This window comes from Panulirus ornatus, chromosome 30 (genome assembly GCF_036320965.1).
Source record: "Panulirus ornatus isolate Po-2019 chromosome 30, ASM3632096v1, whole genome shotgun sequence".
NCBI classification, from domain to species: domain Eukaryota; kingdom Metazoa; phylum Arthropoda; class Malacostraca; order Decapoda; family Palinuridae; genus Panulirus; species Panulirus ornatus.
In genome coordinates, this window is record NC_092253.1 from 19,810,306 (window position 1) to 19,824,713 (window position 14,408).

The window sequence follows — 14,408 nt, forward strand, 5'->3', positions numbered from 1 at the left end:
GTGTAAAGCATCTCATACACTGCATACCCCTGAACTGTGCTAATGTGAGCAATGAATCCTTCACATTTTTAGTTCTTGGACTAATCATCATTTCTGAGAGGAATATTGAGTTATACTGTTGCTCCACCTGGCTCATTGTGGCAAAATAGAATCTTTTTCTGCTTAAAGGTGCCGTTTGAAACAGGCTATCTCTACTAGAAGACCAATTGCATAATTGCGAGTCCAACAGATATTAAGATGCAGTGTTGTTACAGGGATGAAGCAAATCAATACTACTGAACAATGCAGCATGTCTCTCTTTCTTTTTGAGACTTAGATTTAGGCAGATTAAGTGTACTAACTTTGAATATAGAAGTCAATGACAGTAAGGAGGGATAGTGTTTTTTGATTGCTTTGAGAGTAATGTGCAAACTGGTTATAGGTTATCTAGTCTGACTTGCAGTCTGCTAGGATACTGTAAATGCAGAAACTTTGCTAGTAGACTGTAAATTCAGAAGCTGTTATAAAGGAATATTTACATTGACTTTTTTCATGTTTCACTTCAGAATTTGCTTAAGTGACTGTGCAGGTGCTCCATTTTGATTCATGGATTAATGCTATCACTGAGATAACAGTTTGTGATTCTGAAAGGAGTCCATCCACAACTGAATTAATCTTTTACACTGTTAGGGATAAAAGTTGCTGAGAAGCTGCAAGTGGGCTAGGAAATCTGTCTTGTTATGGGGCTTAGATCAAATATGAGTATGACATGAGGGGAAGTTGTCTTCTAAGGGTTGTGACTCCCACTGGATAGCTAATCTGCAAGGATAGCAGTTGGAGATGCTGGTGAGTTGTCTCCTAGGGAGAAGAGATTGAGTTACCAAGAGTTTATGACTTTCTGAGCTATGTAGCTGTCTACGAAAGATATCTCTCAGGCAATATAAATCTGGCTTGTGTGGGGTTTAGTGAAGTAAGTCCTGCAAAGTCTAATTATTGCTTTCTCTTTAGTGTTATACGCTTAGAACATTGATATACATACAGAACTTCCACATGCTATTGCCTCACAAACCTTATTAATAACTTATGCTAGTTCATAAAGATAAGTAATCTAAAATGAACAAAAATCAGTTATCTAAGCAGCAAAATAATGTGCAAGAATAAAGATATAAAAAAAAAGTTTAATGTTTAATTCTTTAATCACAACCCAGTATCCACATATTACCTAATAATTCAAAATCATAGTGATGTACAATCTCTAAAGATGTAAGTCAGTAAAAAAAGTTGTCAATAATTGGGATATTTTCAGAGTATTCAATTACTGAAAAATAATCTCAAGAAAATACTTCTATACAAAGACTTAACCCATCATCAGATCTTTACTGAGGTATATGTTTAAATTTGCTTTTGAATCCTTAATATCTCTATGAATTACAAAGATGAAAACTTAACAGTTTTTACTGAGTAACTTTATGGAATTCTTAATCTAAATATCTATCTATCTATATCTCTGTCATCCATTCCCCCCAGGAACTCTTACCAAGGGGTGGCCATGGCAAAAGTCTCCACATATCCCTGTCCTTATATGCCTCTTTAATACATCCATATCTAATGCAGGCAACTGATTAGTTACTTATGATTACAAGTGACTATGTTGGGGCAAATCCTTCTACACAAAGATTTGTTTTGGTTGATCTTCAGTAGATATGTTGTTTAATTTCTTACAAAATTATGATTTTTCTACTTTTTATATGCAACATCATCAGACTTTTTTCTTCCAAGTATACTCAAAGACTTGGAAATTTCTGCATTCCACTGATATATATGGAACCTCTATACTTTCAAATATCATTACTTAATACTCTCCTTGCCTTAGGACAACTCTTTTGAAAAATCAAAATCAGTGTTTAACAGTGGCAATGAATATAAAACCTTTTGCTGAACCAGGAAATGCAATAATACCTTACGGGGTAAAAGACGTAGATTTTGAAAAGTGAAAAACCTTTTCTCACTGAGGTGGTGCCCTGCAAATTTGAGGTGTTCTCCAAGATATTTCCTAGAAACATTGGGGTTAGAACTTTATGGTGGGGAATCATTGGTTTTCCCTATCCATCGCTACAATTAGACGGTAGAAGTTTACTCATTTTCGGCCCACCCTAGGTCAATCAAAGACTGCCACAGCAATCATATCATCAATCCACTTGCTCCAAGGTGTTCACAGCTCAAAATTCACAGATTGTGGTGCCAAACCAAATGTTGTGGATCTACTTGTGTGGCTCTGAGGACTCCTCTTTCAGGACAGAGATTCTAAAAATGCCTCGTTAAACCACTAAAGATACTTATTTTCTCCTTTCTGCTTATTTTTTTTCTTCAGGATTTTTCTGTCTGTCTTATTTTTCATGTAATTATCTTTTTGTACCGTATGGCGAGGGGCCCCATCTCTTGAACATTATTAAATCTATGTATGCTGCCTTCACTAACCATATCCTAAGATTTCTTATTCAATTCATCCATCACACTTATACTCTAAAGGTACTTCTTTAAACCTTTTTTAAAGTTTTTTGCTTAATTTTATGTTATCTTCCCTGACTGCTCTGCCTTACATCTTTTGAAACACTGTTCACTGTCTTCCATTCATCTATCTATATCTCTGATGCCTACTCCTGTCTGGAACTCTCTCAAGGTGGTGGTCGTGGTAATGGTCTCCATAACTAGTGAACTCCAGTGCCGCTTCTTAACCTTTAATGGCAGAGGGCAAGTCTAATGCAGTGTTTGCAGAGGCTCCTACCCAATGTTCCTCCCTACTTCTTCTACCTAATGTTTCTAGTGAAAGGTTATGATCAGGTCACACTTCTCTTTTCTTTCATTCAAGGTAGGCAATTTTAAAGCCTCTAGCTTCCCCTCTAACTCAGCTATCTTAACTCTGGCACCATCTTTGGTTCTCTTTTGGATTTTCTCAATTAGCTCTTTGTGCCTCTTTAGGACTGAACTTGGGCATGTGAAGTGTCCTGGGTAAACCATGTAAAGGTCTGTGGGGCCTAGTTGTGCTTTCATTGTAATACAAAAGACAGCTAGCGAATGGATGTGAGCAGATGTGGCCTTTCTTCATCAGTTTCTGGTGCTACCTCCCTAACACAGGAAACTGTGACCAGGTATGAAAAAGAAAATATATCTTAATTTTTTTGTAAATTTCACAGTACTTTCTTTCTAAGGAAGGGTCCTGGTGTTACCTAGGATCTCTTTCCAGGAGCTCCTACAGTTCCAAGGCAGTGTTACTTCCAGCCATTGGGAAATGATAGACAATGGAGTTTCGGGTACTTTGAACAGACTGTACTCCCAATGATAAAGCTTCACCATTCATGATTTTTCACTCACAGTGTAACCTTGTGCAGGCAGAGTGCAGCAACACCTAAATAAACATTATTTGTTTATTTATATTATTCTTTGTCACTGTCTCCCGCGTTAGCGAGGTAGGGCAAGGAAACAGACGAAAGAATGGCCCAACCCACCCACATACACATGTATATACATGCACGTCCACACACACACATATACATACCTATACACTGCAATGTATACATATCCCCGAATCAGCCACCAGTGCTGTATCATCAGCAAACAATAACTGACTCACTTCCCAAGCCCTCTCATCCACAACAGACAGCATACTTGCCCCTTTCTCCAAAACTCTAGCATTCACCTCCCTAACAACCCCATCCATAAACAAATCAAACGACCATGGAGACATCACGCACCCCAGCCGCAAACTGACATTCACTGAGAACCAATCACTTTCTTCTCTTCCTACTTGTACATATGCCTTACATCCTCGATAAAAACTTTTCACTGCTTTTAGCAACTTGCCTCTCACACCATATATTCTTAATACCTTCCATAGATCATCGCTATCAATTCTATCATATGCCTTCTCAAGACCCATAAATGCTACATACCAATTCATTTGTTTTTCTAAGTATTTCTCACATACATTCTTCAAAGCAAACACCTGATCCACACATCCTCTGAAACCACACTGCTCTTCCCCAGTCTGATACTCTGTACATGCTTTCACTCTCTCAATCAATACCCTCCCATATAATTTCCCAGGAATGCTCAACAAACTTATACCTCTGTAATTTGAGCACTCACCTTTATCCCCTTTGCCTTTGTACAATGGTACTACGCATGCATTCCGCCAATCCTCAGGCACCTCATCATAAGTCATACATGTACTGAATATCCTTACCAACCAGTCAACAACACAGTCACTCCCCTTTTTTAATAAATCCCACTGCAATATCACCCAAACCCACTGCCTTGCCAGCTTTCATCTTCCGCAAAGCTTTTACTACCTCTTCTCTGTTTATCAAATCATTCCCCCTATCCCTCTCACATCGCACACCACCTCGACCAAAACACCCTATATCTGCCACTCTAACACATTCAACAAACCTTCAAAATACTCACTCCATCTCCTTCTCACATCACCGCTGCTTGTTATTACCTCCCCATTAGCCCCTTCACCGATGTTCCCATTTGTTCTCTTGTCTTACACACTTCATTTACCCCCTTCCAAAACATCTTTTTATTCTCCCTAAAATTTAATGATACTCTCTCACCCCAACTCTCATTTGCTCTCTTTTTCACTTCTTGCACCTTTCTCTTGACCTCCTGCCTCTTTCTTTCTTACATCTCCCAGTCATTTGCACTATTTCCCTGCAAAAATTGTCCAAATGCCTCTCTCTTCTCTTTCACTAATAATCTTATTTCTTCATCCCACCACTCACTACCCTTTCTAATCTGCCCACCTCCCACGCTTCTCATGCCACAAGCATCTTTTGCGCAAGCCATCGCTGCTTCACTATACATCCCACTCCTCCCCTACTCCCCTTATGTCCTTTGCTCTCACCTTTTTCCATTCTGCACTCAGTCTCTCCTGGTACATCCTCACACAAGTCTCCTTCCCAAGCTCACTTACTTTCACCACTCTCTTCACCCAAACATTCTTTCTTCTTTTCTGAAAACCTCTATAAATCTTCACCTTTGCCTCCACAAGATAATGATCAGGTATCCCTCCAGTTGCACCTCTCAGCACTTTAACATCCAAAAGTCTCTCTTTCACGTGCCTATCAGTTAACGTGTAATCCAATAATGCTCTCTGGCCATCTCTCCTACTTACATATGTATATTTATGTATATCTCTCTCTTTAAACCAGGTATTCCCAATCACCAGTCCTTTTTCAGTACATAAATCTACAAGCTCTTCACCATTTCCATTTACATTACTGAACACCCCATGTACACCAATTATTCCCTCAACTGCCACATTACTTACCTTTGCATTCAAATCACCCATCACTATAACCCTGTCTCGTGCATCAAAACTACTAACACACGCACTCAGCTGCTCCCAAAACACTTGCCTCTCATGATCTTTCTCCTCATGCCCAGGTGCATAGGCACCAATAATAACCCATCTCTCTCCATCCACTTTTGGTTTTACCCATATCACTTTCTTACACTATATCACATACTCCCACCACTCCCGTTTCAGGAGTAGTGCTACTCCTTCCCTTTCTCTTGTCTTCTCACCAACCCCTGACTTTACCTCCAAAACATTCCCAAACCACTCTTCCCCTTTACCCTTGATCTTCATTTCACTCAGAGCCAAAACATCCAGATTCCTCTTCTCAAACACACTACCTATCTCTCCTTTTTTCTCATCTTGGTTACATCCACACAAATTTAGACACCCCAATCTGAGCCTTCGAGGAGGATGAGCACTCCCTGCGTGACTCCTTCTGTTTCCCCTTTTATAAAGTTAAAATGCATATGTATGCATAAACATTCTCTTACTAATAATAAGAAATAACCACGTCTAAACATTTATCATGCAACCTGGAAAAATTCTGAGCAGTGATCATTCACGAGCAGAGAGGTTAATGGTGTCACCTCAGTGGTAGTCTCTGATTGGTTGAAGGCAACCCTGTAACAATTACATCGCTACTATCTAGGTGGGATGACATCATGAGGGGAGAAAGGCAGTGATTCCACACCAAATGGGCAGAGTAAGGTTAGAAAGTTCTAACCCCAATATCTCTAGAAAAATATCCTAAAGAATATGTCATGCTCACATAAGAGGTCACAGAGGAGGGAAATTACTGATGTCTGCTGAAAGGTGTTGCATTGGGTTTTGTCAGGAAGTGTGGCCTAGCTGATTAATGATATAGATTACATGCATATGCAATGCTTTGGGTCAGGGGTCTTCTACATTCTCAATTCTACTACCACTGTTCTCTTTTCTTTCCAGTCCTTCAAATCTTGCCAATTACCTATTTCAGGAGGCTTTCTCAATCCATCAAAATCAGTTTGCATCAATAATTCCACATAAAATTAGTGGTATCTTCCAATGTTACAAGACCACAACACTGTCATACTCTCAGCTTTGCCATCTCAATAAACAATGATTAACAGACACTAAATAGAGAGATTTGCTATATGACAGTACTGTGTCTGTGTGATAAGGGAATTTCAACAACTAATTTGGTGCCTTTGCTTCAGGTTTAGGGACTTCATAAGTCACTGAACATACTGTATTATGGTCAGCAGCAATAACCATAGAAGAAATTACTGAATCAGATATAAGCCATAAGAAATGAAAATTTTAATTGATATGAAAGTAAATGAAGTGAGTAGTAGTTGGTATGCAGCCAATGGTCAGGGAGGTACATTACCAATACTACTCGCCTGGGTATCAAGAAGGTTAGTGATGGCTAGGAAATGAGCCAGCCCTTCAGTGGCAGTCACGTTGCACTCCTCTGATCCAGGTAGTCCACATGTGGACTACAGGCATTCTGTCTACAAACATACATACAATCTCTCCATGTCACATAAAACACTTGACAACACATAACTCACACAGCTCATTCTTTGTAACTCTATGCACTATGCACTAGCCCTGCCTTTTGGCAAAATGGTAGGCGCAATAGATAGAAGCAGCAGGCAGGAACATTTAAGAACGAGCATTTAGGTAGAAACATTATGTAGAAGTAGTCAGTAGGAACATTAGCCAGATGCATTAGGTAGAAGTAGTCAGTAGGAACATTAGGCAAAGCCTCTGCAAACACTGCACTAGACTTGTCCTCTTTCAGTGGCCTCTTAGGGAGGCACTAAAGGCTAAGAAGAAGCACTGGAGTTTACTAGTAATGGAGACTTTATATTGCCATGGCCAGCCTCTTGAGGAAGTTCCAAAATCGAACAGGCGTCAGAGATATATATAGACAGATATAGAAAATAAATAACATGCTGATACATTTACTATCTTCAGCAAAAATATTCTGCAACTTAAAACACAATGTTTTGCCTGCTAAACTACAGTATTGCATAACAATATGTAAAGGTAAATACAAACAATTGCACCCAAAAAACATGAATACTTTGCCTTCAAAAATGATTATTAGAAATTGGAGATTTGGGAAACACCTTAATCTGTGCATTACATCTTCATCTTGCGAACAGTTTAGTCTAACCAAGCTTCAGTGGACTTGAGCTTCTGTGGTGTAATGGCTATCATCACTGATTATGAATCATGTGTAAGGCCACAATGTTCCAAATCTTGGATAGCAAAGTTGGTTCACAGCCAATCCAGCTGTTCATTCTCAAGATTGGTTGATAAATGAGTACCTGGTGTAAACTGGGGTATGTACATACATCAAATGCAAGATGGTCACAACTGGATGATACAATTGTCTGTACTGTCTTGGTTCCAATAAAAAAAAATAATGCTCATTAAAACTTATTTTTGCGTGATAATTCCTCGTGATTTAGGTCTGTAAGAAGCAAAACCATCCATTCTCACTACAGGCATCTTGGGAGGTTGAAGTGATGCACATGCTGCTACTCTGCGTCCTCCTATATCAATTTCAAAGTGTGCATTTTGCAAGATGTAATCAGGAGTAACATTGTGTCCCTCATGGTGCCTGATAAATCCAAGGCAGACCATCTTATTCAAGGTAAATCCAAAGCTGAAAAGACAACAAATAGCACTATATAAGAGGACTGATATACATAAGTATACATATGTAAGTAGGAGAGATGGCCAGAGAGCGTTATTGGATTACGTGTTAATTGATAGGTGCGCGAAAGAGAGACTTTTGGATGCTAATGTGCTGAGAGGTGTAACTAGAGGGATGTCTGATCATTATCTTGTGGAGGCGAAGGTGAAGATATGTAGGGGTTTTCAGAAAAGAAGAGAGAATGTTGGGGTGAAGAGAGTGGTGAGAGTAAGTGAGCTTGGGAAGGAGACTTGTGTGAGGATGTACCAGGAGAGACTGAGTACAGAATGGAAAAAGGTGAGAACAAAGGAGGTAAGGGGAGTGGGGGAGGAATGGGATGTATTTAGGGAAGCAGTGATGGCTTGCGCAAAAGATGCTTGTGGCATGAGAAGCGTGGGAGGTGGGTTGATTAGAAAGGGTAGTGAGTGGTGGGATGAAGAAGTAAGATTATTAGTGAAAGAGAAGTGAGAGGCATTTGGACGATTTTTGCAGGAAAACAATGCAAATGAGTGAGAGATGTATAAAAGAAAGAGGCAGGAGGTCAAGAGAAAGGTGCAAGAGGTGAAGAAGAGGGCAAATGAGAGTTGGGGTGAGAGAGTATCATTAAATTTTAGGGAGACTAAAAAGATGTTTGGGAAGGAGGTAGATAAAGTGCGTAAGACAAGGGAGCAAATGGGAACTTCAGTAAAGGGGGCTAATGGGGAGAAGATAACAAGTAGTGGTGATGTGAGAAGGAGATGGAGTGAGTATTTTGAAGGTTTGTTATATGTGTTTGATGATAGAGTGGCAGATATAGGGTGTTTTGGTCGAGGTGGTGTGCAAAGTGAGAGGGTTAGGGAAAATGATTTGGTAAACAGAAAAGAGGTAGTAAAAGCTTTGCGGAAGATGAAAGCCGGCAAGGCAGCAGGTTTGGATGGTACTGCAGTGGAATTTATTAAAAAAGGGGGTGACTGTATTGTTGACTGGTTGGTAAGGTTATTTGATGTATGTATGATTCATGGTGAGGTGCCTGAGGATTGGTGGAATGCTTGCATAGTGCCACTGTACAAAGGCAAAGGGGATAAGAGTGAGTGCTAAAATTACAGAGGTATAAGTTTGTTGAGTATTCCTGGGAAATTATATGGGAGGGTATTGATTGAGAGGGTGAAGGCATGTACAGAGCATCAGATTGGGAACAGCAGTGTGGTTTCAGAGGATGTGTGGATCAAGTTTTTGCTTTGAGGAATGTATGTGAGAAATACTTAGAAAAGCAAATGGATTTGTATGTAGCATTTATGGATTTGGAGAAGGCATATGATAGAGTTGATAAAGATGCTCTGTGGAAGGTATTAAGAATATATGGTGTGGGAGGCAAGTTGTTAGAAGCAGTGAAAAGTTTCTATCGAGGATGTAAGGCATGTGTGCGTGTAGGAAGAGAGGAAAGTGATTGGTTCTCAGTGAATGTAGGTTTGCGGCAGGGGTGTGTGATGTCTCCATGGTTGTTTAATTTGTTTATAGATGGGGTTGTTAGGGAGGTGAATGCAAGAGTTTTGGAAAGAGGGGCAAGTATGCAGTCTGTTGTGGATGAGAGAGCTTGGGAAATGAGTCAGTTGTTGTTCGCTGATGATACAGCGCTGGTGGCTGATTCATGTGAGAAACTGGAGAAGGTGGTGACTGAGTTTGGTAAAGTGTGTGAAAGAAGAAAGTTAAGAGTAAATGTGAATAAGAGTAAGGTTATTAGGTACAGTAGGGTTGATGGTCAAGGCAATTGGGAGGTAAGTTTGAATGGAGAAAAACTGAAGGAAGTAAAGTGGTTTAGATATCTGGAGTGGATCTGGCAGCGGATGGAACCATGGAAGCAGAAGTAAATCATAGGGTGATAGAGGGGGCGAAAATTCTGGGAGCCTTGAAGAATGTTTGGAAGTTGAGAACATTATCTTGGAAAACAAAAATGGGTATGTTTGAAGGAACAGTGGTTCCAAAAATGTTGTATGCTTGCGAGGCATGGGCTATGGATAGAGTTGTGCGCAGGAGGGTGGATGTGCTGGAAATGAGATGTTTGAGGACGATTTGTGGTGTGAGGTGGTTTGATCGAGTAAGTAATGTAAGGGTAAGAGAGATGTGTGGAAATAAAAAGAGTGTGGTTGGGAGAGCAGAAGAGGGTGTTTTGAAATGGTTTGGTCACATGGAGAGAATGAGTGAGGAAAGATTGACCAAGAGGATATATGTGTCGGAGGTGGAGGGAACGAGGAGAAGTGGGAGACCAAATTGGAGGTGGAAAGATGGAGTGAAAAAGATTTTGAGTGATAGGGGCCTGAACATGCAGGAGGGTGAAAGGCGTGCAAGGAATGGAGTTAATTGGAACGATGTGGTATACCAGGGTCGACGTGCTGTCAATGGATTGAACCAGGGCATGTGAAGCGTCTTGGGTAAACCATGGAAAGTTCTGTGGGGCAAGGATGTGGAAAGGGAGCTGTGGTTTCGGTGAATTATTACATTACAGCTAGAGACTGAGTGTGAACGAATGGGGCCTTTGTTGTCTTTTCCTAGTGCTACCTCGCACACATGAGGGGGGAGGGGGTTGTTATTCCATGTGTGGCGAGGTGGTGATGGGAATAAATATAGGCAGACAGTATGAATCATGTACATGTGTATATATGTATATGTCTGTATGTGTATATATATGTGTACATTGAGATGTATAGGTATGTATATTTGCGTGTGTGGACCTGTATGTATATACATGTGTATGTGGGTGGGTTGGGCCATTCTTTCGTCTGTTTCCTTGCGCTACCTCGCTAACGTGGGAGACAGCGACAAAGCATAATAAAAAAAAAATAATAAGATGATTGATCATACAACACCAGGAGTCCTATCATGGGACTCTGCAGTTTTAAGGCTATTAAAGTTTCTGTGCTGAGTGTTCAAAGAAGCTGGAAAAATTCAAACAGGTTTCAGAAAATGTGAGGAAACTGGATTTTAGCGATGATAAACTTCACTATAATTCATCTTGCCCACTGAGAATTCTCATCCAAATCTAAGTTTACAGAGTTAATGAGATGTGACATAGATCAAGAAAGAAAGTGAAGATGAAGCAAATTTAAGAGCAGTGGAGGAATGTAGAGTTGATTTTTCATATTAGGGAATTAGGCTATCTAAAAAAGAGATTTTAGTAAAAAGGAAGGAGAGAGTATGAAACAGAACTATGAGGGACACTGCTGTTGACATAGAAAGAGCTTGATTCATCATTAGTTATGAAGATCGACTAGCCAGGGTGTCAGCTAGATATGGGGAAAATAAGTGAAGAAGGAAATCTAACCAGTTAGAAGGTTTTGATATATCAAGGACTATAACACTGGAGTCCTCAAAGGATCTTGTCTTGTAAAAGCCATACTAATAACCACAGAGAAGACACACAAGACACTTAACCCTTTCTGTGCTATGTGCATCAACTGATACTTACTCAGAAAGAAACTACTGATGTCAATCTGCACACTTAATTTCCTGCTGTAAAATGAACTTTGCTCGCCCTGTAAGCTGTGTTGGGATACCATGGATGGCAATCCAAACAGGAAATGAGACACTGGAGCTGCCTGGAGGCCTCATAACCTACTAGTGATCACAATGGTCAGCTGTGTGACTTTTCCTGAGACTTGCCTTGTCTGTAGCACCCTCTGCCACTACTCTACTATGCCTCTACTGCCATAATTAGGACTGGCCAATTCAATAAATTATATTTTTTCCTAAACATGGTATGCTGAACTCTTAATTCACAATATAATGTTTTTTATAATTTTTATCATTATCTTATCTATTATACTTAATCACTGTTTCCTTTGTCAAAAACAGACAAAGAGTGGCCCATCCACTCATACACACACACACACACACACACACACACACACTGATGACACAGCGCTGGTGACTGATTTGGGGGAGAAACTGCAGAAGTTGGTGACTGAGTTTGGTAAAGTGTGTGAAAGAAGAAAGCTGAGAGTAAATGTGAATAAGAGAAAGGTTATTAGGTTCAGTAAGGTTGAAGGACAAGTAAATTGGGAGGTAAGTTTGAATGGAGAAAAACTGGAGGAAGTGAAGTGTTTTAGAAATTTGGGAGTGGATTTGGCAGCGGATGGAACCATGGAAGCGGAAGTGAGTCACAAGGTGGTGGAGGAAGCGAAGGTTCTGAGAGTGTTGAACAATGTGTGGAAGGCGAGAACGTTATCTCGGAAAGCAAAAATGGGTATGTTTGAAGGAATAGTGGTTCCAAAAATGTTATATGGTTGTGAGGCATGGGCTATAGATAGGGTTGTGTGGAGGAGGGTGGATGTGTTAGAAATGAGATGTTTGAGGACAATATGTGTTGTGAGGAGGTTTGATCAAGTAAGCAATGAAAGGGTAAGAGAGATGTGTAGTAATAAAAAGAGTGTGGTTGAGAGAGCAGAAGAGGGTGTTTTGAAATGGTTTGGTCACATGGAAAGAATGAGTGAGGAAAGATTGACAAAGAGGTTATGTATGTCAGAGGTGGAAGGAACGAGAAGTGGGAGAACAAATTGGAGGCAGAAGGATGGAGTGAAAAAGATTTTGAGCGACTGGGGCCTGAACATACAGGAGGGTGAAAGGCGTGCAAGAAATAGTGAATTGGAATGGTGTGGTATACCGGAGCTGATGTGCTGTCAATGGATTGAACCAGGGCATTTGAAGCATCTGGGGTAAACCATGGAAAGTTTTGTGGGGCCTGGATATATATATATATATATATATATATAAATATAAACGAATAAAGTGTATATGAACGCGCACCTTCATAGAACATACAAAGCTCCAACAGCCAGGATCGAAACTGGGACCCCTTGCACAAGGGGTCCCAGGTTCGATCCTGGCTGTTGGAGCTTTGTATGTTCTATGAAGGTGCGCGTTCATATACACTTTATTCGTATTCATATAACTCCGCGTTGTAGTCAGGTTCGGTAAAACGCTATCAGCTGGCTATGTGTTCTGTTTGGAAACAACCGATAGACCTCGTTGCTCACCATTGTGAGACGACGGGTATTCGAGTACTTAGTATTTCGAATAGTTGTTTCCTATTATACAGTCCCTTAGCCTAGCGGTTAGCATTCCTGCCTCTTGCACAAGGGGTCCAAGGTTCGATCCTGGCTGTTGGAGCTTTGTATGATATATATATATTATTATTATTATTATTATTATTATTATTATTATTATACTTTGTCGCTGTCTCCCGCGTTTGCAAGGTAGCGCAAGGAAACAGACGAAAGAAATGGCCCAACCCACCCCCATACACATGTATATACACACGTCCACACACGAAAATATACATACCTACACAGCTTTCCATGGTTTACCCCAGACGCTTCACATGCCTTGATTCAATCCACTGACAGCACGTCAACCCCGGTATACCACATCGCTCCAATTCACTCTATTCCTTGCCCTCCTTTCACCCTCCTGCATGTTCAGGCCCCGATCACACAAAATCTTTTTCACTCCATCTTTCCACCTCCAATTTGGTCTCCCTCTTCTCCTCGTTCCCTCCACCTCCGACACATATATCCTCTTGGTCAATCTTTCCTCACTCATTCTCTCCATGTGCCCAAACCACTTCAAAACACCCTCTTCTGCTCTCTCAACCACGCTCTTTTTATTTCCACACATCTTTCTTACCCTTACGTTACTCACTCGATCAAACCAGCTCACACCACACATTGTCCTCAAACATCTCATTTCCAGCACATCCATCCTCCTGCGCACAACTCTGTCCATAGCCCACGCCTCGCAACCATACAACATTGTTGGAACCACTATTCCTTCAAACATACCCATTTTTGCTTTCCGAGATAATGTTCTCGACTTCCACACATTCTTCAAGGCCCCCAGAATTTTCGCCCCCTCCCCCACCCTATGATCCACTTCCGCTTCCATGGTTCCATCCGCTGCCAGATCCACTCCCAGATATCTAAAACACTTCACTTCCTCCAGTTTTTCTCCATTCAAACTCACCTCCCAATTGACTTGACCCTCAACCCTACTGTACCTAATAACCTTGCTCTTATTCACATTTACTCTTAACTTTCTTCTTCCACACACTTTACCAAACTCAGTCACCAGCTTCTGCAGTTTCTCACATGAATCAGCCACCAGCGCTGTATCATCAGCGAACAACAACTGACTCACTTCCCAAGCTCTCTCATCCCCAACAGACTTCATACTTGCCCCTCTTTCCAAAACTCTTGCATTTACCTCCCTAACAACCCCATCCATAAACAAATTAAACAACCATGGAGACATCACACACCCCTGCCGCAAACCTACATTCACTGAGAACCAATCACTTTCCTCTCTTCCTACACGTACACATGCCTTACATCCTCGATAAAAACTTTT

General features: G+C 40.7%; 1 protein-coding gene across 5 annotated transcripts in view; it reads right to left on the reverse strand.

The window, feature by feature from the left end:
• Nucleotides 1–1,156: 1,156 nt before the first annotated feature.
• Nucleotides 1,157–14,408, reverse strand: part of LOC139758446 (pyruvate dehydrogenase phosphatase regulatory subunit, mitochondrial-like) — a 186,391-nt gene continuing 173,139 nt past the window's right edge. For all 5 annotated transcript variants that reach the window (XM_071679877.1, XM_071679878.1, XM_071679874.1 and 2 more), the window contains one exon: nucleotides 1,157–8,000. In XM_071679877.1, the coding sequence (XP_071535978.1) occupies nucleotides 7,772–8,000 (229 nt within the window). In that variant the 3' untranslated portion in view covers nucleotides 1,157–7,771. The remainder of the gene's footprint in view (nucleotides 8,001–14,408) is intronic.